This window comes from Homalodisca vitripennis, chromosome 2, assembly GCF_021130785.1.
Source record: "Homalodisca vitripennis isolate AUS2020 chromosome 2, UT_GWSS_2.1, whole genome shotgun sequence".
In the NCBI taxonomy this organism is placed as follows: domain Eukaryota; kingdom Metazoa; phylum Arthropoda; class Insecta; order Hemiptera; family Cicadellidae; genus Homalodisca; species Homalodisca vitripennis.
Window position 1 is genome coordinate 187,563,781 of NC_060208.1, and position 25,378 is coordinate 187,589,158.

The window sequence follows — 25,378 nt, forward strand, 5'->3', positions numbered from 1 at the left end:
AGTTACTTTTTTGAGGAATGATTTTTGTTTGTTACTAATAGTGCGGGGTAAGGCCGTAGTCCTAATATTGTGTTATTACAAAAACCTTCCGACAGCTAAGTTTCAAAAAATGGAAATAAGCACGCGCTCGGCCTCATGATTCTAAATATTTTAAGGGTTTTTGTAATGCTGAACACATTCAAATGTTACATTCACTTTATATTATTTCCCTGGAATTTAAGGAGGTTAGTAGTGGTAAACCGTCACTACATGAAACCATGCTGGTTCTTGATGTTAAACTTACTGAGGTTGAGGTACAACGGTTCTTAAACATTACTTTCAAATGCCGGTATCCTGGCAAGAATTGATTGTATCATTAGTTTATGAAATTAATTTTGTCTCCTTGAAAATAGGGATGATGAAAGTCTGCATCAAAGAAGAGGACGGAACAATTCTTGCCGATAGTAGTAAAGTTGGTATTTCATCAGGACCAGTCCCTTTCTTGATTTTTATTGTGTCCATTTTATTTAATATATCAACAGCAGACACCGCACAGTGGCATCAACATTAAAGACTGAAGAAACAAATGAACACTTACCGAAGGTAGCTTTAGTTTAATGGTGGTATTTTCTTAGGAATTGTTGAAGTGCTTCTTAAATTACCATGTGAATACATGATATTAAATCCTTACAATTGAATAAATAAAAAATAATATTTGTACTATTTTTAGATATGTTTAACATTCAATTAGAAGAGATTTTTTTGTATTCTAGTGTATATGTTGGTACCTCTTTCGGTTGCGTCGCGTAGTCATGACAACTAGAAACATTTAGACAGCAGTCTGCAACCAAGATAAGTCATTGTTTCTTTGTTTTTGTCGTTGGTAGCAAACAGCAAATATCAAATTTGACTGTTATGGGTTCAAGAATCTATCTATTTACAGGTTCTTAGTTAAACAGAACGAGATTCAAATGGAAATTATGAGTACTTTTAATACATCTACAAATTTGCATAACACATTCCCCCCTATTGTCACCTTATGCTATATTCTTATAAGTCAATGAAACATCACTTTCTTATCTGTGTTTGACGAGGGTTATTTTATTCTACTGAACTTGACAAAGTCTCCTGTGCACCTCCACTCTATCTTGTATGTACCACTTACTTGTTTATGTTATTGCTTTTTTAATGTCAATTATAGGCTACAAAATAAATTTAAACTGAAAATGACGTGTGTAAACTTTTATGGTTTTTGTTAAAATTTGACAGTTTGACTAGGAGTTAAGTTACTCGTAGTTTCAGTTTTATTAATAATCAATCGATACTGATGAATTATTTTTAACAACTTAAATAATCTATATGAACAGCTGTAAACTCTTTCAAATAATACAATTAAGGTAATATTTTAAATTTCACGTAACATTGTGTATTGAAATGGCCGTCAATCTTAGGAAGCTTCACGAAATTGCTTTAAAAGACGATAAAATATGTTTTTTATGGCTTCAGGATGTTGGGTTAGTACCTAAGAATCCATTATGTGATATTTGTGGAAAGGTAACAAATGTAACTGTCAGAGGAGCTAACATGGTCGTCTTCAGATGCAAAAAAGAAGGTAATGGTGGACACAACTTTAGTAAAAACGTTTTCGTTCTGTTTCATCCTAGTTAAAGTTATGAGTTTCCCTGATTTTGGTTATGTTCATTTATTATTTGTTATCATTAAATTCACATTTTAATTTAAACATATGATTGTTATTACTTTTATATCGATTGATAGTCTATGATTCGATATGCGAATATTAGGTATCGATGATTATATTCTTCGATATAAAAAACCGGGTCCGCTTATTGGACCGTACCCCTTATTAGTTTTATCATAATACTTTAGTATAACAATTCATCGCCTAAAGTATTCATTTATTTCAGCCGTTTTTAATAAATCCATATTTGAGAAATGATTAATTCAAAATCAGTATAAATGACAGACATCTGTTATGGTATATTTAATCAAGTATTTTATCAATAGCTTAATTCAGTTGTCAGATCATTGTAATTTTTAACTCGTTTTCATATGGCCAATTTCCACATTCCATTTCACTTTGTTCTGGAAACTATGCACTATTGCTAAGTAAAATTTTAATTCAATTAACATTTCCAAATTCCATATTTATTTTACCTCAACAACGATTTATAGTGCAGTGAAGTAACCAGCAAGAAAGAAGAAATGTGTTTAACCATTTCCTGTCCTCATTGTTGAACTACCAAATTAATTATTTTATATTTTTCAAAATCATCTCTTCCCTTCCAGCTAACATTAATTACGTAAGGAGACAACAGTGTTTTAGTTAATAATACTGTTATACCTTTCCTTGATCTAAAGTACAGTACCACAGTTGTTTATCATATTCTCTCTTTTAAGCAACAAGCCTCCTCTATGGTACAGTAACCAGGGGTGGGGCAGTCATATGTTTGCCAACATCTTCATTTTTAACTCTAAATCATAAAGAATAGTACTTTGACTTCTGATAAATTACTTAAATAATTTAAAAAACTTTCAAATTGTATTTTAATTTATCTATAAGAACTCTAATCCCTATCTAATTGTTCTGTCAATGTTTAAATATTTTAACAAATTGGCTTATAAGTTGACTGTTTTGAATGTACATGGTTTGTTGAACCATAATCAACTTTTGAGAACTCTCGCTCTGCCGAAATTCATAAAAAAATATATTTTTACAACTAAATAAACTTTTGACTTTTATTGATTAACTCAACTAGATGTAGGATTTATTATGTGGAATATTACATAAATTAAAATTGTTTAATTCACAGTTGGGGTTACCAAAATTAAGTAACAATGTCTTCTCCTACTGTCCTTGTTGGTATCTGGAAGAGAAGAGATGATTTAGAAAATGGTAAAATAAAAAATTAGTTCAACAGTGAGGAAAGGAAATAGCACTGGTAAATCACATTTCTTCTTTCTTGCTGGTCACTTCACAGCACTATAAATCATTCATCAGGAGAAATAAAGGGTAGGGTACAATAAGCGGACCCGGTTTTTTACATCGAAGAATGTAATCATCGATACCTAATATTCGCATCTAAATCCTAGACTATCAATCGATATAAAAGTATCTGTAGTCCGCAAAAACTAACATATGTTTTAAATTAAAATGTGAATTTAATATTAACAGTGATCAAACAAATTATAATAACCGAAATTAGGAAAACTGAAGACAACCATATTTGCTCCTCTCACAGTTACATTTGTTTCCTTCCCACAAATTTCACATAATGGCTTTTTCGGTACGAGTCCTACATGTTATAGCCACGAAAAACATGTCTTATCATCTTTCAAAGAAATGTTGCTTAGTTTTCTAAAATTGACTGCCATTCTTAATAATCAAATGTTACGTATGTAAAATTGAAATATTACCTTACGTGTATTATTTGAAAGTGTTTACAGCTGTTGATATAGATTATTTAAGTTAATTGTTCAAAATAATTAATTAGTATCAATTGATTATATCGATGGTTATGATTGAGTAATATCATTTGCCAATTTCGAAATAAATTTAGAACTTGGAAGCATTAAATTAATTGATATTAAATTGAAATTTTACTAAATAATAGTGCATAGTTTCCAGAACATGATGAAATGAAATTTGATTGGACATAAACAAATTAGAAATTGGATGATTTGATAAATTCGACTTAGTTATTTATGAAATACTTGATTAAATATTACACATATATTAAATTTGTACTGATTTGGAATTAATAATTTATAAAATAAGAAGTCAAGGAAATAATTAGATTAAAAGAGGAGATACATTTGTATTGCTCAATTATTATGATTAAATTAATAAGATATTTCACCATCTGTCAAGATTTTAGCCATAAAAACTAATTCAGGATTAAAATTTATTAGACTACTTATGTATTTAAATGAGAGATATCTTCCAAGTGTGGTATTTTGTTTCAAAGGAGTATGTGTATGATTGTAATAAATTAATAGAGAAGTTTTTATACTTGAGGAGTACAATATGAGTGCTTTAATGACAAAATAAGGAATGGCAGATGGACATATTAATCTAGGAGAATATCATGAATTTGTTTCTTAAAAATATTCTTAGTAGCAGAAGAATTGATGTTGAAGGTACACTTTTGGCATTCCACATAAAAATAGCTATCAAAATGTTTAAGTAAAATCTAATGTAATGTTTATTCCTCTGCCCCATTACATTGTACAGATATTGAGTCATGTTATCTGCAAAAAAATATTCTAGGGGTAACTTTGGCAGGATGAAAGAAAGCTCATTTTAGTAAATCAAATATAACGATGGACTCAAAACTGAATGTTAGAGAACTCTTTGTTAATTTATTTCCAGTAAAGAAGTTTATTTCAGTTGTTTGTTTGTTTTGTGTAAGACAATATGATCACTGACCTGAACTAATTAGTTTATCCACAGTATGTAAAACGCGCTCTGTGTCATATAAAATAAAACCACAATATTCTGAGATATTATTAGGATTCCACAATATTCTCATATATTAGGAATTTTCTTCATAAGTTAAAATTGTCTTAGTGAATATTCATAGCCTAGAAGTACGTCTACTCTAAAGATTATTTTAAGACTTGTGTTTTCAAAAAAATATATATATGTACAAAAAGATATAATGATTATTTATACTGATTACTATGAAGTGGGTATACATACTGATACTATGCAAATGTTGAGTTTAACTCCATTTCATCTTCCATCTGACATTGTCACTGATTATTATGAAGTCAGGAGTCCACATCCATCTGAAGAGATTGAAAAAAGGTTGGTGATGGTTCAAAGCGATGTCTTTGCATTGTTTCAATATCAGATATACCTAGACTACAAAAGAGGTATGTCTGATTTGCCCAGCAACCACCCGGTGCAATCCAGATAAAGAGGTGTTCTTATTGCCTGTTTAGGTGCACAATTTAGTCTGTGATAGTGTCAGATATACCTAGACTACAAAAGAGGTATGTCTGATTTGCCCAGCAACCACCCGGTGCAATCCAGATAAAGAGGTGTTCTTATTGCCTGTTTAGGTGCACAATTTAATCTGTGACAGTGTCAGATTTCAGACATTGCACTAAGTGGAAGTGGAATTAGCCAAACTCAACATTCACATTGAATCAACCCTTCCCACCATAGATACGTTATGTATACTGATACTTATTGTACCCCTTGCTTCATTCTTGTTCAGAGATTGTTTAAGCAATATAAATAAACCTTCTTTACTGCTCTTGAGTTGTAACACATAACTTTTTAACTAGTCAACTGTAAATTTTGCTGTGTACTGTCATAATTCTACACAGATATTGAATTATTCATATTGTTATAACTGTAAACTTAATAATTGTTAAACTTTATGTAGCCATTGAAAATCTAATGAACACAATATTCTTCACTGTGTTATGAACAGTTTATTAAGATGTCAGGTATAAATGTTATCATTGTTGATTAAAAGTTGGAGTTTACAATCTTCAATCAAAATGTACCTCACACATTTACTGTGCGGTTCTTTTTACTTCAGGAAACATTTGAATCTTAGTGAAATGGAAATAAAATACTATTGTATTTTTTCTGCAGTATCTAAAATTTGTCTGCATTTGTTGTAGCAGTGAAGATGGCTATGAACCATTCTTCATTGAATGGTTGTGTGTCCAGCGGTCGTGTGTCTGCAGTACCCAGGCCTACCAATACACTGGACAGAGGTACTGGAGCAGTACCTAGCTTGAACCACCCCCATACAGTAAATCCTTAAGGAGAAACAGAGCAGCCTAATTAATTTGTCTTGGAAAATGTGTTTGAAAACTCAAAACAATCACAATTCTTGGTGTTATATTAATTTGTGTACTCAAAAAGTGTTCATTGACTGATTTAGTAAAAACAATACAAAATATGGTTCTGAATCATAAAACTCTGGAAAATGCAATGAAAGAATAAAATTGATTATGAAATCTGTATAAGTTTTTGTTCCAACTTCATGAAAATGATTATCTATAAAGGCCAAATTCCATATTCTTTTTGTTCTTTAAACCAGCTGTTATGCTCTTCCAAAGTACAAACACACAGATTAAGATAACATCAAGAATTGTTATTATTACGAATCTTTCAACTCATTTTCTGACACAAATTCTACTTACTATATCTGGCTTAATTATTCACTTCATTTGTCATTAAGGAATTCCTGTGTGTATATTTAGTACTGTATGTGACTTTGGAGAAGTATTTAGTAGATTACCATTCTGCACTTCCGGTACTCAAAATAACTAAAGCACTTTGATTGTTTTATTATTCAAAAGTGATTGCTTCTTGTGGGTATTATAATTCAATAGATTGTTTCATAACCTTTGGCTCAGTAGTCTTCTATCTAGGCTTCTGAGAGTTTTAGTTGTTGATTTCTTTTGGCTGATTCCATCTCAGAATTAGGTAATTATGATTTGACCCAGTCAACTGATCTCATGTCTAATCTATAAAATTTCATCTTAGGCAATAAAAGCTCATGACTGATTAAATCAAAGATCTGTGAATAGTTTACCATAACCAGTAAACTTTATGATTTTTTTACTTTCTCATCCAAGAGATCACTAAATAAATTTATGAGGACTGTCCAGGTGCTGTACAGTATTATGGGTTTAAGCACCCTTAATAATTTACCTTTTCTTGTTTGTTTTCATTTATATTGCTGGTAATATAGACAAAACTTCAAAGCCAGTATCCTACCTTTTTGCGGCTTGTTAAGAGATCATCATGGAAAGAATGACGAGATCATTGAGTCATTCTTTCACAGTAACAAGTTTAAAAAAATTCATTCCAATAGAGCAAAGCTACATTAAACACCAACCTAAAGACCTTGCTTTTTAAGTAATTTACGTCAATCCCCTCAAAGAACAGCCATGTAAATAAAATCATTTTCACTATATTGAATCAAAGCCGGAAGAAAGTTTCGGAAATCAAATTATTGCTCTTCAGGTCTTTTATGAACCATCATTTTGATGGCACAAATGAGATTAACGTGGTTATGGATACACCAGTTGAACTTTTCAAGCACAAAACAGGTTGTGTTCCTACTTCATGGTTCACTGTAGGTAAATGATCAATCTAAGGAGCATCGATAGAAGAAACAAAGCACCATTACTACAATAATAATGAGTAGTCGGGCTTATAAGAACTATATTATTGAAAAATGAAAAGGCTCTGTTCATAGCTAGATTTTACAAAGTATCACCGAGGGAATTGTCAAAAGATGTGGGTCTTTCCATGACGTAATAACCAGGTAAAGCTAGCAGTTACAATTCTTTTATGTATCTGTAACTGGATGCGTTGTTCAAAAAGTTAAAAATTCAAAGATTTGGCTGGTGGTCTTTTTTATTTTTTTTTTTTTTCAGAGATACGTTCTATTCTATGTCAACCACAAATACAGGTTTCTAGAATAATAAAAGGCTTCAAGAGTGTGTGTATTTATTAATTTGTACAAGTGGTAAGCACAGTTACATGTATTTTAAGAAAGTTTTTATGTAACTGAAAAGAGTTGGGTTTGTGTTTCGGCAGAATGAGTATTTTTGTTAATACATTTTTATTCAAATTTTACATTATTACTTGTTATTATTCATAGAGGCTTTTAATTTTTTCAACTGAGTAACGTTTCAGATGCTGAAATGTTTGCAATAGCAGCTCGAAACTGGCTCATTCATCAACGCTACGTCCGAAAAGAATTTGACATTTGTAAGCTACTGATTGAGGAGGAACTTCAGAAAACTAATGGTTACAATGAGTATGCCAATTATGTTCTCGTAAGTTCGCTTATACGTATTTGATATGTTAATAATAACTATTCTGATCCTTAATCATCAATTAAAAATTACAGTAATCAAAAATTGTATTTTCTAAGAATTTGTTTTAATTTTAACAAATCTGAAAGTAAAATATACTTTATTTGTTGTTAAATGTTTGCATTTTACTAGTTGGTTATAACTAGGATAATGATTTTTGCATCAGGGTCTCATTTTACGTCACGAGGGAAAGATTCAAGAATCAATGGAGTATTTCAAGAAGTGCCACTCATTGAATCCCAGAAATATAGAAAATATCAAACAAGTTGCTCGTTCACTGTAAGTTGGTTTTTGAAGTTTATCTAATTTGAATTCATAACTAACCAGAATAGTCAATCGTTGACGATTTCGTGGCATAGGGTACGGGGTGATGGCTTTGTGTGAATGGTGATGGGTAAATGTCTGTTAATTTCCTTCCAATTTTTATACTATTATTTTGTTTATTTTTAAATTCATAAAGAACTTTTCATTTTATTATTTTATATTAATATAGATTATCATTTTTGAATGTAAAACAGTAATGAGACTATACTGTGGCTCTGTTTTACACTAATAGTATCGTTATAGTTAATACATTTATAGTTAGGTGTAAGAGAGGACTTAATAGTCCTAACCTCACCAATTGAATATGTTTTTCTTTGTGTTCAATAAAGACATTTTTCATTTCGTTCATTTAAATGCTCTGGACCCTGGATGGCGACTTAACAGTACAGTAAAAGTGAATAATCACGTCCACCAGGTCATTGTCTGGGGCTTAAAGGGTTTATTTAGCAAAGTCAATGGGATGTATATTAAACTGTCTGATGTATATTAAACTGAATCGTTACAGTTTCCTGTTGGGCCGTCACGAGTTGGCTATTGAAGCTTATTTGGAAGCAGAGAAAACAGCAGAATCTCCTGATTGGAACATCTACCATAACTTAGGTTTTATATTCACTCTCAGCACTAATAACGACTGCACTTTACATACTGTCTTGTACAAGCATGCAAGCATCTCAATAACAGTTATGTCTGGCTCTATAAAAGTTGAGAAAAACTTACCAATAATTAAAAAAAAAAAATGCTTTGGTATAACTTTAGTTGTTAATACTTAAATAAAATTTACATAGTAATATCATAATAATAAAAAAAAATAACTCCTTCAAAACTTTTATTATTGTTCTTGTCCATGCAGATTTTGGATTCACTGAATCCATCAGCAGCTATAGAGTAGGTTAAGGTAAATATAAATACAAAATGAAAACAAATAATTAAACTAAATTAATAATTAGTGTTAAAGGCGTTTTATTTTTGTTGATTCTATTAAAGACTTTTGGAGTATACACTACTAATAAATACACTGAATATTTTATCTAGAAAGAAAGAAAGAGAACTCTATTCATGAACATTGAGAACAGAATATTTGTCACATCATAGAATAGTAAAAAGTCCAAATCGGTTACATTACAAGAGAAGAAAATTTAAACAAGAGGGCAAAAATTAAAGGTCAAGGATGGAATATAATTCTTCTATGTTGTATATTGTAGTTAGAAGAGACACAAAACATTTGCATTTTTATAAACTAGTTGATATAAATATAGACTCTTGTGTTTTGTCCATGTGATTGATACATTCCCTGCGGCTGTGGTAGGTGAGTGTTACGTACGTGTGGAGCAGTACGCTAAGGCAAGAGAGTACTTGAGCCGCGCAGTGACTCTGGGCAAGAGTGAGACGTCGTACTGTGCACTCGCACGGTTGTACGAGCGAGACGGAGACATCAGGGGTGCGATTGACATCTACAACACTGCTCTGGGGTCAGTAATATCTCACCAAGATAGAATATTTTCCATATAACATATCACTGCTATTCCAATAAGACTGTTCCATCATAGAGAAAATGGCTAATCTCTTTCTCTGAAAATCCATGTAGCCTGCATTGTGTGTCTTGTGCTGATTACATTGTGGTGGTATTGAGTTGGTACTAATCTACACTGACATTTCATATTTCATTTATGTTCAACCACCACACCGCTTCAAGAGAAGTCTGACTGAATGGCTATCTACAAAACCATTCTACAATGAAAAAGAATTTTTAGACTCACTTATTTAATGTAAACTTTTAAGTAACTTTGACGCCATGTACTGATCTCTATGATTATGTCAATAAAGAATATTGTCTATTGTCTATTGTTCAACTCAATTCTTTTTTTCATGTCTTTTCATGCCTTGCTGTATTTTCTCAGTAAGCTTTTTGACAGTTTAAAAAATGATTACATAGACACATTTTATTGTTCTTCATTATTGTTTTCTACCTCTGAATTCCAAATACAATTGAACAGAAATTTTAGCCTTGCAATGGCTTTTAAACAGTTTATGCACTTTCATTTTTATATACAAAAGTACAAATAGTGAGACATCTGCTAGATAGAGGGTGCTAGCTCATATATTTATAGTTATTTATTTTTATTACTTTGGTCCATTTCAGAAATATTTAACATCAGTTCTAACACTCTCTGTATAAGAAAAACAATCTAGTAGAGACATGCTAAAAATGTGAAACATATTATTATAACTGGTTAAAATGAATAGTTATTAATAGAAAATGTTTGCTTTTAACTTTAACATATTATCCCTTACAGCCCCATGTGAGTATGGCAGGAAGGATAAGTTCACATGTTGCAGAATAACATAGGCTGTGAAGCTGAATGTATTATAACTAGTATTTATGCATTAAATCGAATAGAGTTTTAAAGATATAATTTTTATTTTTGACTTAACTATTATATCTGTGTGCGTTTTTAATATTTTCCAGCTGTATTTAAATTTGAACATATCTCATTCTTGTGATATATTTTATGGGCAATTATTTGTAGTTTATTTAATGTTTTTAATTGTAAGTTTTATATTATCTGATGTAAGGTTATGATGACAGTTAGTCTGAGACTAACATTTAAAATTCCTATTTAAATTATTATATTCTGACAGTATTAAGAAAATTTTGCCCTCTGGGGTGGATTAGTGGTGGTGGGTACTAATCAAGAGGTGCCACTGGGCCAATATTCAGGTACTTACCCTCATATGACTAACACTGTTAAGACAGATGAGGCAAGATTTTTTTAATAAAAAATAGCTGGTGACCCATTATAGTTAAAATTTTAGATTCTACGTTTTTGTAGATACAAGTCTTTTAATTTTATTTGATCCAGTAAATTAATTGGTACTTACAGGGTGTATCCTGGTAGCAGTGAACTAGCTGTGGAGCTTGGGTTGATACACCTGCGTAATGGTGACTATCAACGTGCTGTCAACTGGTTGGGATATGCGTTGGCACATGACGGTGCTTATACACAAGCTCTGCAAGCCATGGGTACAGTCATACAGGTCTGAGAGTATTGATAGTTTCTGAGTTTGGAAGACCACATAGTGTGCAGGAAATTTGCTGAATTTATGTATGTTTTAGTACAACATTATTTATAATTGGGATTGTGTTACTATTACAGAAGCATGGTGAGTTCGACACTGCTCTAGCCAAGTACAAGATGGCTGCACAATATCTGCCTGAGTCACCTGCTCTATGGAACAATGTCGGCATGTGCTTCTTTGGCAAGAAAAAATATATTGCTGTTAGTTTTACTTATTATTATAGTATTTTAAAATTTATTTAATGCTTTACCTTCCATAAACCAATATAAAAGACTAACTTTTATTATTATACACAGAATACTGGATAGAAAGCGATGTCTCTTGTAAGTGATATAATATACAGATTATATATGATCTTGAGGATTTCTAGTAACGTAGTTGGTGCTGATAAAATACCTATGAAATTGTTGAAATATATTCTTCGCATAGTCGTTCCTATAATTAAAAATATTTTCTCTTTCTTCTTCAATATTCCGTCTGTTTGGAAACTCGCTATTGTTCGCCCACTTCAAAAATGTTCATGTCCTGGTGACCCTTCAGATTTCAGACCCATTAGCATTCTATTAGCTTTATCTAAATGCCTTGAGAGAGTGGTGCATCAGCAAGTATGTTTCTTTCTCGAATCCAATAAAATTTGTCCAACTTTCAATCAGGATTTCTTTATAATCACAGTAAAACCAGTGCTCTTTTAAAAATCACTGAAGATATACGTTCGGCAATGGACAAAAGACTTGTTACCATTTTAACGCTTTTTGATTTTTCTAAGGCTTTTGACTGCATTTACCACCCATTGCTTCTTTTGAAACTGTCTAAAATCGGATTATCTGTTGGCTGTGTAGAGTGGTTTGGGTTGTATCTGTCAGATCGTCAGCAGTGTGTTAGGTCCAATGACAAAGACTCCTACTGGAAACCTGTCAATCGAGGGGTGCCACAAGGCTCTATCCTTGGCCCTCTTCTTTTTTCAATTTACATCGACGATTTAACTGCTATGATCAAACCCTCATTTTTCACCTGTATACCAACGATTTGCAAATTTACAGTCACTTTTCCATTTCAAACTATCTAAACATTGTTGCTGACATGAACACTGACATTGACGCTATTCAGTGGTTAATTTCAGTGGGAACGCAAGGGAACGGCGTTCCCTTACCTCCCAAGAGTGCCGGAACGCAAGGGAACGCTTTTAAAACTACGAGTACAAGTTTTAGTTAAAAAAAATTGTAGGTAGGATCAATATTATGCTATGCTTTGTTTGCGAGTGACTCGTAAGCAGATAGTAAGCGCCCGTACAAGCAGTTGTGAGCTGTGCTGTGATGAGTCTTGCACGGAATCAGGCAGGAGGAAGGTGACGGGCGAGTCATCCTAGTTCGCGCATGCGCGGCTGCGCCTCTCAATAACAAAGCAATACCCACCCCACCCCCTTCCTTTCCCCCTCCATTCCTTCACCGCGCCACCGCCCCAGTGATCACAAGTGTGTTGACTAGTTGACTTGACCTTGGTGTGTTTCGCGTTTAAGTTACAAGTTGCATCGCATCCCATCACGCTTAAGTTCGTTTTTGAGGTGCAGGTCGTTGATTGTGTTCGTGTTTATGATTATTAGTGCTGGTGCAGCTAAATAGTTTCCTAATTGACTATGACTACCAGAAAAATTGTTGATTTCTTTAAACCTAACCCTAAGAAACAAAAAGGTTATGCGAATAATGAGAACTGCAGTTCGGAAGCATTGACTACAACTTCAATTGTTGATCAAGATAAAAAAGAAGACGCAATCGGGATCAATGAGGATAATTGCGATTACCATTCCCCTTCGACTTCCTCGTCGGTCAAAATAGTATCCAGGTTGGTGGGTTTGGGATCTGATGCAGACGAAGCTAAGGTTAGTAATGAAAATAATGATTTTGTTAATAGGGGTGAACAGCCAGTTTGTTGGTCTGAAGAACAAATTGTTGAATTTAAAGCTAAAAATCCATGGTTAATTGTGAACAGAGAACTAGGTTGCAACGTTTGCCGTAGTGTGAGTACTCTAGGTGCAGAGAAAGCGAAGGGCCTAAAGATTAGCGAAGAGTGGGTTTTAGGAACTGTTACCGCTTATGGAAACAATAAAAAAGACCAGCAATCCTCTCTTAGGAAAAAGATATTTTTACACCGTGGGTCTCGAGCTCATTCTTTAGCTGAAAAAATACTCATTGAAGCTAAGAAAGATACAATGAAAAAAGCTGTTGCTTCTATGCATAAAGAGCAGCAGATTGTAACTGAGCGCATTTTCCGCACGGCTTATAAGCAAGCTAAACTAAATAGGCCATTTTTTGAGTTTGAAACTGAAATTGATCTTCAAATAATGAATGGCTTAGATATGGGGCGAATCCTACATTCAAATGTTGCTTGCTCCAATATAATTCATCATATTTCTGATGAAATGAAATCAGACTTGATAAATGGCCTAATCAAGTCAGACTCTAAATTTTCCCTGCTTTTGGATGAAGCCACTTCAGTTTCAAACAAAAATGCTTTGGTGGTTTATATCAGAACTGTTCTAAAGGGAATGCAAAACCCTATGACAGTGTTCTTAACACTTTTTGAGCTAAATAGCACAACATCAGCTGGTATATTACAAGAACTTTTAAATCAGTTACAAGCATTAGGTCTAAGCTTTGAATTCATGAAAGACCATATGATTGCTCTAACTTGTGATGGTGCTTCAGTGCTACTAGGCAAGAAATCTGGCCTTGCTATACAGCTTACTGAAACGTTTCATTTGGCATTGTTTGAACCATCGTTTAGAGCTTGCCGTGCACGATTCCATAGAAGAAGTAGCTGGAATCAATCATTTTAAGATATTCATGGATAAAATTAGAAACATGTTTAGTTGTTCACCGAAAAACAGCAGGGAGTTGGCAGAAGTTGCTAAAGGACTAGAGGAGCAAATGTTGAAAATCGGCCGTGTTTTAGATACTCGTTGGGTAGCCTCCAGCTTAATGGCGGTGAAAGCAGTTTGGACAGATTTTAAAGCTTTGTACAATCATTTCATTGAAGCATCTGAAGACAAACAAAGGGACTCGAAGCAACGTTCAACTTACAAAGGGCTTTGTAGTACATTATCTTCTACAACTTTTGTACACAACCTGGCATTGATGTTCGATGCTCTAGAAGAGTTATCGGATTTGTCCTTACAGCTTCAAAAATCAAGCCTCAACCTTATCCAAGCCCACAGTGATGTAACACTGTTAATCAAAGTGTTTGAAAACCGAGTTGAAAACATGGGTAGACGTTCAGTGGAAGCTAAAATTGCTATTGACGATTTGATGTTTCAAGATGTTAAACTTTGTGTAAGATCCAAGATACCCAGTATTCCAGAAAAACAGTTCTATCGGAGCCTCGCTAACAACTTGACTTCAAGGTTGCTATCATCATCTTCAAATGCGGCTGAACACTACACCAAAATCATGAATGACATCAAAGTGATCCACCCCATGTATTGGCCAAAAGACTTATCCATCACCTACGGAGAATGTGAGATCCAGCGAATCTGCGATAGATTTAAGATTAGCAGCTCTCAGGATATAATTAGAGACTTCAGACACTTCAAGCAGGGACTGAAGCCTATGTTAAGTGGAGAGAAACCTACTATTCTAGAGCAACCGCCGTCGTTTAAGAAACTGATTTCCATCATAAATAGTATTGCAGTGTCTAGTGCTGAATGTGAACGTGGGTTTTCTGCAATGAATCTAATTATGTCTCCTCTTAGATCTTCACTCTACATTAGCACTGTTTGCGATTTATTGCGGATCAGGCTCCTAGGACCTCCTGTGGCTAGATACAATCCCGAGCGACACGTCAAAACCTGGCTGGCGAAGGGACACCATTCTGCACTTGACACCAAGTCAAAACAACGAGGGCAGAAAACTTACCATGAAGACAGCATTGCATTGTGGGAACTTTTTTCCTAAATCTGTTTTTTAAATATCTTTTAGAATTTCAGAACATTAAGTTTTCATTAAAATAACTAGCCTATGCCTAACTTATAGTTGTGTTCTGAACTCAAGTTTCTGAGTTCTTTTTTGTACTTACAGTTAGTTTTGTGTATTGTTGTTTTGTTTCTTTTGTAGTTTTCACTTTAAAATATTAACAAACAACTAAAACTAAGTTTACCATCAGTCTTGGCATTGCCTTACAATATTATACTACAAATCCGTACATATTTGTTATAATAACTAATAAGCAAATAAAATAATCAACCTTAACTTTTTAAAACTACGTACACTAAATTTAAAAAAATGAAACCGTGTTACTCCACTCTGTGTGTCATTTATTTTGTGTGTAATTAAACGCTTCCTTTTCCTTTCCAAGAAGTTGGTTTATTTTGAATGTATTAATATTGTTTTGTACCCATAAGGTATGCAATTTTTTTGTAAAATATGCAAACTTGTAAAAAAGCGGTTATATTAACAAACATCCATTTACATATTAATATGTATTATTATTACTACTGTAATGTGTATAAATAAAACTGTGAATAAGGCTCAATTTGTTTTTATTTTACCATTCATTAAAAAATTAATATTGGCGAGCTTCATTGATTCAAACAAAATGGTCAATGAAATCAAACCAAATATTTCTGGGAAATTTAAAGTAGGCAACAAGGTGTTAATGGAGTAGAGTAGAGTAGAGAGTAAACTCAATAATTTAAATTCATGTTTTTATTTTCTTACATCCTAATCAAGCACCTTAAAGAAAATAAACATCATTAAAATATCACTTGGTATTTTATAAAAATGAATGTATTATTATGTCTGGGTGGCCTAAAAACAAAGGTTTACAGTTATAATTTTCAAAAGTTTTCCTGGGTGAGGGCCCCCCTCCTTCCTGGGGTGTATTCCATACCCACCGGTCTGAGCTTCCCGCTTTAAGAGTTCCCACACCTAAAATTTTAGAAATTAAGCACTGACGCTATTGCAACGTGGACCTTCAAACACGGACTGAAACTTAATGAAAGCAAGACTCAAACTATTCTTATTAGAACTTCCAGACTTCTGAGCACTATTGAATTGAACAACTCTCCTACACTCATATTGATCAGTCATCCTCTTTCATACAGTGGCAAGGTCAAAAGTCTTGGACTGACTATTACAAAAACTCTTAGTTGGGCCGATAATGTTACTGAGACTTGTGGCAGGGTATTTGCTGGTATTCATAGTCTTAAGCAATTTGCTATTTATTTACCCTTGAATTTGAAAATAATGCTAGTGGAGACCCTGATTTTCTGCCATTTCAATTACTGTAGAGAAGTTATAAATGACATGACGGTTGAGCTTTCGGACAGATTAAAACGTGCTCAAAATTATGGTGTTCTCTTTATCTTCAACCTTAGACGATATGACCATGTAACACCCTTCATCATTCAGTTACATCTGTTAAAATTGAATCTACTCTGTCATTTCCACATTCTTAGCATGTTACATTCTATTTTGTGTAACGATTATTCCCCTTCTTATCTGTTTCAACACTTTTCTTTTTTTTCTGAAACAAGCAATTGGAATACTCGACGTGGAACCTCTCTGTTGTCTATTCCTGTTCATAGATCTTCTATTACAGTAAATCATTCATAGTCTCTGCTTTTCAACTCTGAAATAATCTCCCGGATCATATCAGAGGTATTCATAGTCGGGAGCGGTTTCGGGGGGTGCTTAAGGACCATCTGTTTCGGGCCTCGTCGTGTTGACGATATCGTGGCATAGGTTATGGGACGATGGCTTTGTATTAATGGTGATAGGTGAATGTCTGTTAATTTCCTGGTAAGTTTTATTTTATTTATTTATTTTTAGTTTCATAGAGAACCTTCATTTCATTTTATTACTTTATATAAATATAGATTATAATTTTTGAATGTAAAATAGTAATGTAGACTATATTGTGGCTCTTGTTTTACACTAATAGTATAGTTTATTAATTTATGGTTAGGTGTAAGAGAGGACTTTATAGTCCTAACCTCGCCAGTTGAGTATGTTTTACATTGTATTCAATAAAGACATTTTTCATTTCATTATAAGTTATAATACTCTGTAAGGTGAACACGGTTCTTTTCCTCACTACTCACCAATTTGTCAGTTTGCCTTACTGCCAGGGTAATACAGTTTTTATTGTATATTCAAATGATGACGAATTAGAGGATATTTATTTAATGACAACAGAACACTTAAACCTGTTTACTGAGTGTCTGTTACTTTCTGGAGAGCCCTTGTATTTAGATGTTCAATCATGTGTATCAAGTAATTTGTGTGTTTATGTCTGAACAATTATCTAGACAATATGCAATTAATTGGCTCCCTTAAAACTAAATGTTCCGAACATTAGAACGTAAAAAATAATGCAATTTATTGTTGTGATGAATCAAGCCATTCTTGATCATCGGTTTTTTGTTAAATAATCAGGCAGCCATGGAAGTAATTAATAATACGTACCAACGTTTTACATTTTTTAAAGGCAATCAGCTGTTTGAAGAGAGCTCACTATTTGGCACCCCTGGACTGGAAGTCTCTGTACAACCTGGGACTAGTACACCTCACCTGCCAACAGTACAGTTCAGCGTTTACGTTCCTGTCAGCTTGTGTGAAGCTGCGACACCGGCACGCTCCTTCTTTTATGCTACTGGGACGTAAGCATTCATTAAACCACAGTAACATGATGAAAGAGAATATTTAAGTTGTATTAGAATATATAAGAATAGAAAATTGTATTATTCTTAACTTTATTTTACTTTTTCCGTTTATTGAACCAAGCAAAGGAGAAATTAGTGTAATGATTACAAAATTGAATATCGGTTTTCTGTGAAACACCATTTATACATTGTTTACCTTAAAAATATCAGTTTGTACAATGACCAAAATCAAATGGACCAATTTCAACTAAATTTGGCATGCTGGTGTATAGAGTCACTGAGTATCCATTCCCACATATGAACTTTTAATTTCTTTATATCTCAACCAAAAAGTTATTATTCTGTAAAATAACATTTTTCAAACAAATCTATTAATTTATATCATACTATCACCCTATTATGTTAAAAATACATAAAATTGTATTTACGGATTAATTGTTATATAAAAAATAAATTACACTAATCTAACAATATATTATGTATCATAATTTTTGATGCACCTCCTTGATATATTATATACATATATATATATATATATATATATATATATATATATATATATATATATATATATATATATATATACAGGGTGATTCATGAAGTTCTCCCCCCACTTCTACAGCACATTGTACTAGTAAAAATAATGAAAAAATGTTATATAAACATAGGTCCGAAAACGCTTTGTTAGCGAGTTACAGCTAGCGAAAGATTTCGCCTGAATTCCTGGGTAAAGAGTAAAATAAAGCCATACTGAACTTTTGGAAAGGTTAATTAAGTGAGAAATATCGTGGATTCTTATGTATTTTTACCTGATAAAGCTAATAAAATAGGTTTCAGAACTGTACCTGTAGTAGTTTTTGAGGGATTCAGGGTTAAATGCAAAAAATTGGGGCACGAAACAATGTTTTTTTAAGTTTGATGTACAATAACTTTGTTAAATTGGTAATAAATACATAAAATCAACAAACATTAATTGTAGAGAATTTAATTCTGAGAAAATTAATATAATCAAAGTCTAAAATAAAACAGAAATAAGTACGAAAAAATCGATTTTATTTAGTATAATACATTACTAGTTTTAAGCAAAATTAATCAGGTTGGGCCAACCGTACGCACCTTTTTATAATAGATGTTCGAAAATGAGGCCATCATTATCAATACATTTTGCAGCACGTTTGTGTATTGCTTTTGTTGCGTTTCTTAATTTTTCAGGACTTCCCTGTATCTGCACAGCCGAATCTATAATACGGGCAATTAATTCATCACGAGAATTCACTTTTGTCTTGTATACAATGTCTTTCATCCATCCCCAGATGCAATAATCCAATGGAGATAGATCTGGTGATCTTGGTGGCCAAGGGTGAGGCCCTCCACGACCAATCCAGTGTCCAGGAAATTGATGATTTAAGTAAGCAGAAACGGCATGTGAAAAGTGGGTAGGTGCTCCGTCATGCTGGAAGTACAAATTTTGTCTGAGATGTAAAGGAACATTCTCTAACAGCTGCGGCAACTCTTCTTGAAGGAAATGCAAATAGAACTCAGCATTTAGGCGTCCAGGTAATATGAAAGGTCCAATCAGCCGATTGTGCAAAAGGCCACACCAGACATTGACGCTAAATCGGTGTTGAAAGTTCTGTTCCACTACCTCATGTGGATTTTCTTCTGCCCATGAGTGTTCATTGTGCAAGTTATTGACACCATCCCGAGTGAATTGTGCCTCATCCGTAAACAAAATACGCTTGTAGAGTTGATTATTAATATTCAAAAAGTTGCAAAACTCCAAGCGAAGCGGACCATCCCCTAGCTGTAGATGTTGAACCTTTTGTTTATGAAACGGATACAATTTGTTTCGATTAAGTGACCTCCACAACGTTGACTGCGAAACTCCTATCCGCCTAGAAATACGTCGTGTACTTACACCTGGACTGCGATGAACAGCATTAATAACAATATCATCATCAAGTTGGACAGCTCGTTCATAATTGGTTCTAGTACTTGGTAGTGATCCTGTTTCCCGAAGAGTACGAAAAGTTCCTGAAATTGTTTTGGTATCTGGAATCCTCCTATTAGGGTAACGTAGTTCATATTCTTCTACAGCAGCTCTAGCATTACCATTACAGTAACCCAAAATAAAAACCATATCAGCGTATTCCTCTAATGTAAATAAGTAAGGCATTTTTTCGCTGAATAAACAATCGGATTATAACTCACAGAAAAATTGCATTTAATAACACGATTCACAGAACCCGATCTCCTGCTGTAGCTTGCAAAACACCACTAATACACAGTTCTAACGTAACAGTACAGAATACCATTGTTGATCAGCTGTTATTCGTGCGTTACCAACTTAGAAATTAATAAAACAAAAAACTGCATTTCGATGATTAGTAAACAATAATAGGAAAATGTTTGCTTCATTTATTTTCGAACATTTGATGTAAATTTTTATTTAAAAATAATACAACGTAATAAAACATGATATTTTTATTTACAAACAAATTTATTTAATAGTTAATCTTGTTTTCTCAATTTATCTCATCATTAAGGAACAAACATTTTGTTTTTGTTTTATTTTAACTAAATACCGTACGGTATTTCTTTGCAGCTAGTAATGTATTATACTGAATAAAATCGATTTTTTGGTACTTATTTCTGTTTTATTTTAGACTTTGATTATATCAATTTTCTCAGAATTAAATTCGCTACAATTAATGTTTGTTGATTTTATGTATTTATTACCAATTTAACAAAGTTATTGTACATCAAACTTAAAAAAACATTGTTTCGTGCCCCAATTTTTTGCATTTAACCCTGAATCCCTCAAAAACTACTACAGGTACAGTTCTGAAACCTATTTTATTAGCTTTATCAGGTAAAAATACATAAGAATCCACGATATTTCTTACTTAATTAACCTTTCCAAAAGTTCAGTATGGCTTTATTTTACTCTTTAACCAGGAATTCAGGCGAAATCTTTCGCTAGCTGTAACTCGCTAACGAAGCGTTTTCGGACCTATGTTTATATAACATTTTTTCATTATTTTTACTAGTACAATGTGCTGTAGAAGTGGGGGGAGAACTTCATGAATCACCCTGTATATATATATATATATATATATATATATATATATATATAAAATATATAACCTTCATTCTTATATTTGCTTATATTTTATTTTATACAAACTTTTGATAATGTTACTGAAAAGTAACGGAATATTAAGCATTTTGAGTTGAAGAAACACGTTTTCTTTTCTTTTATACCTATATATATATATATATATATATATATATAAAAGGAGTGAAAGCTGAGCTTGGAATAGAGAGAAGAAAGAATATATACGAGGGGGTACCCAAAAAAAACCGGAATTATTTTATAAAAATTATATATTATCAAATTTTTTACAATACGACCTTATCTCCTTCAAAATAATCTCCATTACAACTAATACACTTGTCCCAACAGTATTTCCATTGATCAAAACATTTTTTGTAGTCATCTTTAGAAATGGCTGCCAGCTCGAGCTTCGTTTTTTTCTTAACCTCTTCAACGCTGTCAAATCGTTGACCTTTCAAGCCTCTTTTCATGTGTGGAAATAAAAAAAAGTCGCATGGAGCGAGGTCAGGCGAGTAAGGTGCGTGGGGCAGCGGAACCATGCCGTTTTTGGCTAAAAACTGCCTAACTGAGATGGCTGTGTGTGCCGGTGCGTTGTCGTGGTGGAAGAACCAGTCTCTAGTCTGCCACAAATCGGGTCTTTTCTGGCGAACACTGTTGCGCAATCTTCTTAAAATCTCCAAATAAAATGTTTGGTTGACAGTCTGACCTGGAGGAACAAACTCAGAATGAACAATGCCTTTAGCATCAAAAAAGCAAATCAACATGGTTTTGATGTTTGATTTGACTTGCCGACATTTTTTTGGACGAGGTGAAGATGGCGACTTCCATTGGCTTGACTGTTGCTTCGTTTCTGGGTCATAACCATAGCACCATGACTCATCACCAGTAATTAATTACCTTTTCCAGAAAATCGGGATCATTTTCGAGATGTTCTTTCAGAAGGCGGCAAGTTTCAACTCGATGTGCCTTTTGATGGTCAGTCAGAAGTCGAGGAACAAATTTGGCAGCAACCCTTTTCAGTCCTAAATCTCCTGTTAAAATTCGCTGAACCGAGCTCCAAGTTAACCCACTTCTCTCTGATAGTTCCTCAATTGTATGTCGACGGTCGGTGAGCACAAGTTCACGAATTTTCTCAACATTTTCGTCCGTTCGAGAGGTTGATGGACGTCCATAACGAGGTTTGTCTACAATCGACATGTCGCCATTTTTAAATCGAGCGAACCACTCGTAGACCTGAGTTTTCCCCATAGCATCATCTTTGTAAGCTGTATTCAACATTAAAATAGTTTCTGCAGCATTTTTACCAAGTAAAAAACAAAATTTCACAGCTGCACGTTGTTCACTTAAACTTGCCATGACAAAAAACGAAACAAGAACAAAACAGGGTTAGCGAAAACAGTCACTACGAACGAACAGAATGCACTAGGACAACGGAACTGGGGTCACTGAGCTCGCAATGGGTTGCGCGACACACGCCTAGCGGCAGGAATGTGTACTACACACTGCCGGCTGCCAGCAATACAATTCCGGTTACTTTTGGGTACCCCCTCGTACAAAGTGTTTATTTATTAGATGAGTATTTTACAGCACAAACTGACTAGAAACTTACTTTCCAGTTGTGTTTTCTTGGTAATGGATAAGAAATGGTGTACCTATTATGTAGTAATATTGATTATATTCAAGATATCTAAATTTTTGAGGTAAACTAATTTTGGGAAGATTATGCCTTTGTACCATTATCAATATTAGCTTCATAAGAAAATTTGGGAGAAAAAAGGTACAGTATATTATTTAAGAATAGGAGGGTATTTTTCAACTAATTCTGCAAATTCCTCCAATGCTGCGAGTTGATTGCTTTGCTGGAAACACAAGTACACTAAGAGAAAGTCGGAATAGTATTAGGAGATATTAATCTAAAGCGGTTTGGTTCAGGCAAGATATGAACTATTATTGGTGTTAATATGAGTTTTAGTTAAAATTAAAAGTTGGACCTATTAGCAATTTCTACATACTACAATGTCATATAATTAAGAATGTATTTTTTAAACACGCAAAAATTTTATTTTTATTGCTCTAAATAGATTAACTTTGTAGGTCATAAAAAATGTTAATTATTAGCAGTTCTAGTAATATGCTATTGTAACTTCACTTATTTTTGTTAGATAAGTAGAGTAAATCTACTTTACACTATACTACTTTTAAATATAAAATATATTTTACAGCTCTAAAACAGGGGTGACATTTAATCAAATCAGTGACGGAAAATTAGCAAAAAATTGGTGACCTTTTACAGTATTTTTAACAACCATTACAAAAATAATGTACAGGGTGGGGCAGGGAAACATCCCTACTTTCGAGGTGGCATTGTGAGTAGTGGGGACATGTTGGAGGAGTGGGGGTAGGTTCGAATGACGCTGTGGCCACGGAATTTTCCGATAGTAGCGCTGTCAGTTGTAGACATGGCTTGGTCGAATGAGTAACGCGCTTTTGCTGTCGAGACGTATTTTTCTCAGAATAAGTCTATTGTTGCAGTGCAGCGTGTGCTGCGAACTCGTTATCAGATTCCCCCTCGCAACCCTGTTCCTGACCACAAATCCATTTTGTTGTGGGTGGAAAACTTCCGTGCATGTGGTAGTGTAGTGAAAAAGAGAGTTGGGGCTCGGAGAACTGTCCGAACTCCAGAAAACATTGACCGTGTCAGAAGATCGATCTTGCAGTCTCCTAAGCGTTCTGCCCGCAAGCATGCATCCGCCCTTGCATTGTCTAATCGCACTGTGCATCGTATTCTCCACGAAGAACTCCACTTCCATCCATACAAGATAGTCATCGTTCAAGAACTCACACAACGGGACTGGCAACAACGAGTACAGGCATGTGAAACTTTAATTGCTGACTTGCCTCATGATGCACGAGTTTTGTTTAGTGACGAAGCGCACTTCCACATTTCTGGAGTTGTTAATAAGCAGAATATGCGTTATTGGAGTGGTGCAAACCCTAGGGTAGTTCATGAGAGGCCTCTACACAGTGAAAAAGTGACTGTTTGGTGTGCAATCAGCAGTGAAGGCATAATTGGGCCTTATTTCTTCGAGGAGGACAATCGTTGTGTTACCATCAATTCCGAGCGGTATGTAAACATGCTCCAACAATTTCTTGCACCACAATTGCAACAGAATAATTTTGGAGTAGTGTGGTTTCAGCAGGATGGTGCCACAGCCCATACTGCTAGACATTCGATGGCTGTTTTGAGGGAAATGTTCCCCGGGCGATTAATCTCCCGGTATGGTGACATTCCATGGCCTGCGCGCTTGCCGGATTTAACTCAGTGTGATTACTTTTTATGGGGATACCTCAAGAGTGAAGTGTTTAAACATCGACCCAGAACCCTACAAGACTTGAAGGATGCAATTCGCGTTGAAGTTGCCCGCATTCCACAACAAATGCTTCGCAGAGTTATGCAGAACTTCAGAACCAGACTAGATCAGTGTGTTGACAATGAGGGACATCACTTGAATGATGTATTGTTTAAAACAAAGTAAGAATTAACTTCCATCTGTACCCTTTTGATGCCACAATAAAGTTTTGTTCTAACACTTTTCGTTTTTTTTTTAATTTACCTTCAAAGTTAGGGATACTTCCCTGCCCCACCCTGTACAATAGGCAACATCTTTACAAAGCAATATTTCAGGGCATATTTAATTAATTAAACTGGGAAATATACACATAGATTGAAGAAATCTGTTTACAAAATAATCTTACCTTACTGTGTGTGTAGTGTTCAGCAGCCCAAGCAATTTTAACACACTTATTAGCAATACACTTATTTATTTCCATAATAAATCGTATTGCGGAAATTTGTTCACATCTTGTTGGATTGTCTCTCATCTACCTAATATTATTTTTTTTAATATAATAATATTTTTAGTACTGTTTGGTATCTTACCTTAATATGTGTTGATATTCTTCAGCAATATTCATTAAATATGACTTTAATCCCAATTTCATGCGAAATTGTAGTTTAATTTAACAACACCATGGCATGCATCATTAGCAAAGTGCTAATTTCTGTGTAAGTTTGCTATTCTTTAAACAAACTAAACTTCATGATAATAAGATGCGCACAATATCAATTAACATTGAATTTAAAAAGAAATTATGCAATGGCATGGTTGTAAACAAATTACTAATAATCAAACCTGATGTCATGTGCATTAGCAAATTGCTCGCAATCAGGGTAGTGTTTTCAGTTTAGGAAGGAACTGCACGCCCTTCTTGAATCTACATCTTTGTTGAATTTGAGATTCGCCTTTGACACATTACTAGTTATAAATAATCATTGTGCTGTAACATCC

The 25,378-nt window shown here is 33.8% G+C and overlaps 1 protein-coding gene across 4 annotated transcripts in view; it reads left to right on the plus strand.

Annotated features, from left to right (window-relative positions):
- Positions 1-807: 807 nt before the first annotated feature.
- The window catches only part of LOC124355162 (Bardet-Biedl syndrome 4 protein homolog), a 28,792-nt gene continuing 4,221 nt past the window's right edge, over positions 808-25,378 (plus strand). For 2 of the 4 annotated variants that reach the window (XM_046806155.1, XM_046806156.1), the window contains exons 1-9: positions 3,381-3,392; positions 5,638-5,733; positions 7,673-7,815; positions 8,021-8,133; positions 8,684-8,778; positions 9,485-9,647; positions 11,061-11,214; positions 11,334-11,456; positions 17,737-17,908. In XM_046806155.1, coding sequence (XP_046662111.1) covers positions 3,386-3,392; positions 5,638-5,733; positions 7,673-7,815; positions 8,021-8,133; positions 8,684-8,778; positions 9,485-9,647; positions 11,061-11,214; positions 11,334-11,456; positions 17,737-17,908 — 1,066 coding nt within the window. In that variant the 5' untranslated portion in view covers positions 3,381-3,385. Of the gene's footprint in view, positions 1,130-3,354; positions 3,393-5,637; positions 5,734-7,672; positions 7,816-8,020; positions 8,134-8,683; positions 8,779-9,484; positions 9,648-11,060; positions 11,215-11,333; positions 11,457-17,736; positions 17,909-25,378 lie in introns of those variants that run through there. The other 2 variants (XM_046806158.1, XM_046806157.1) reach the window with 2 other exon arrangements.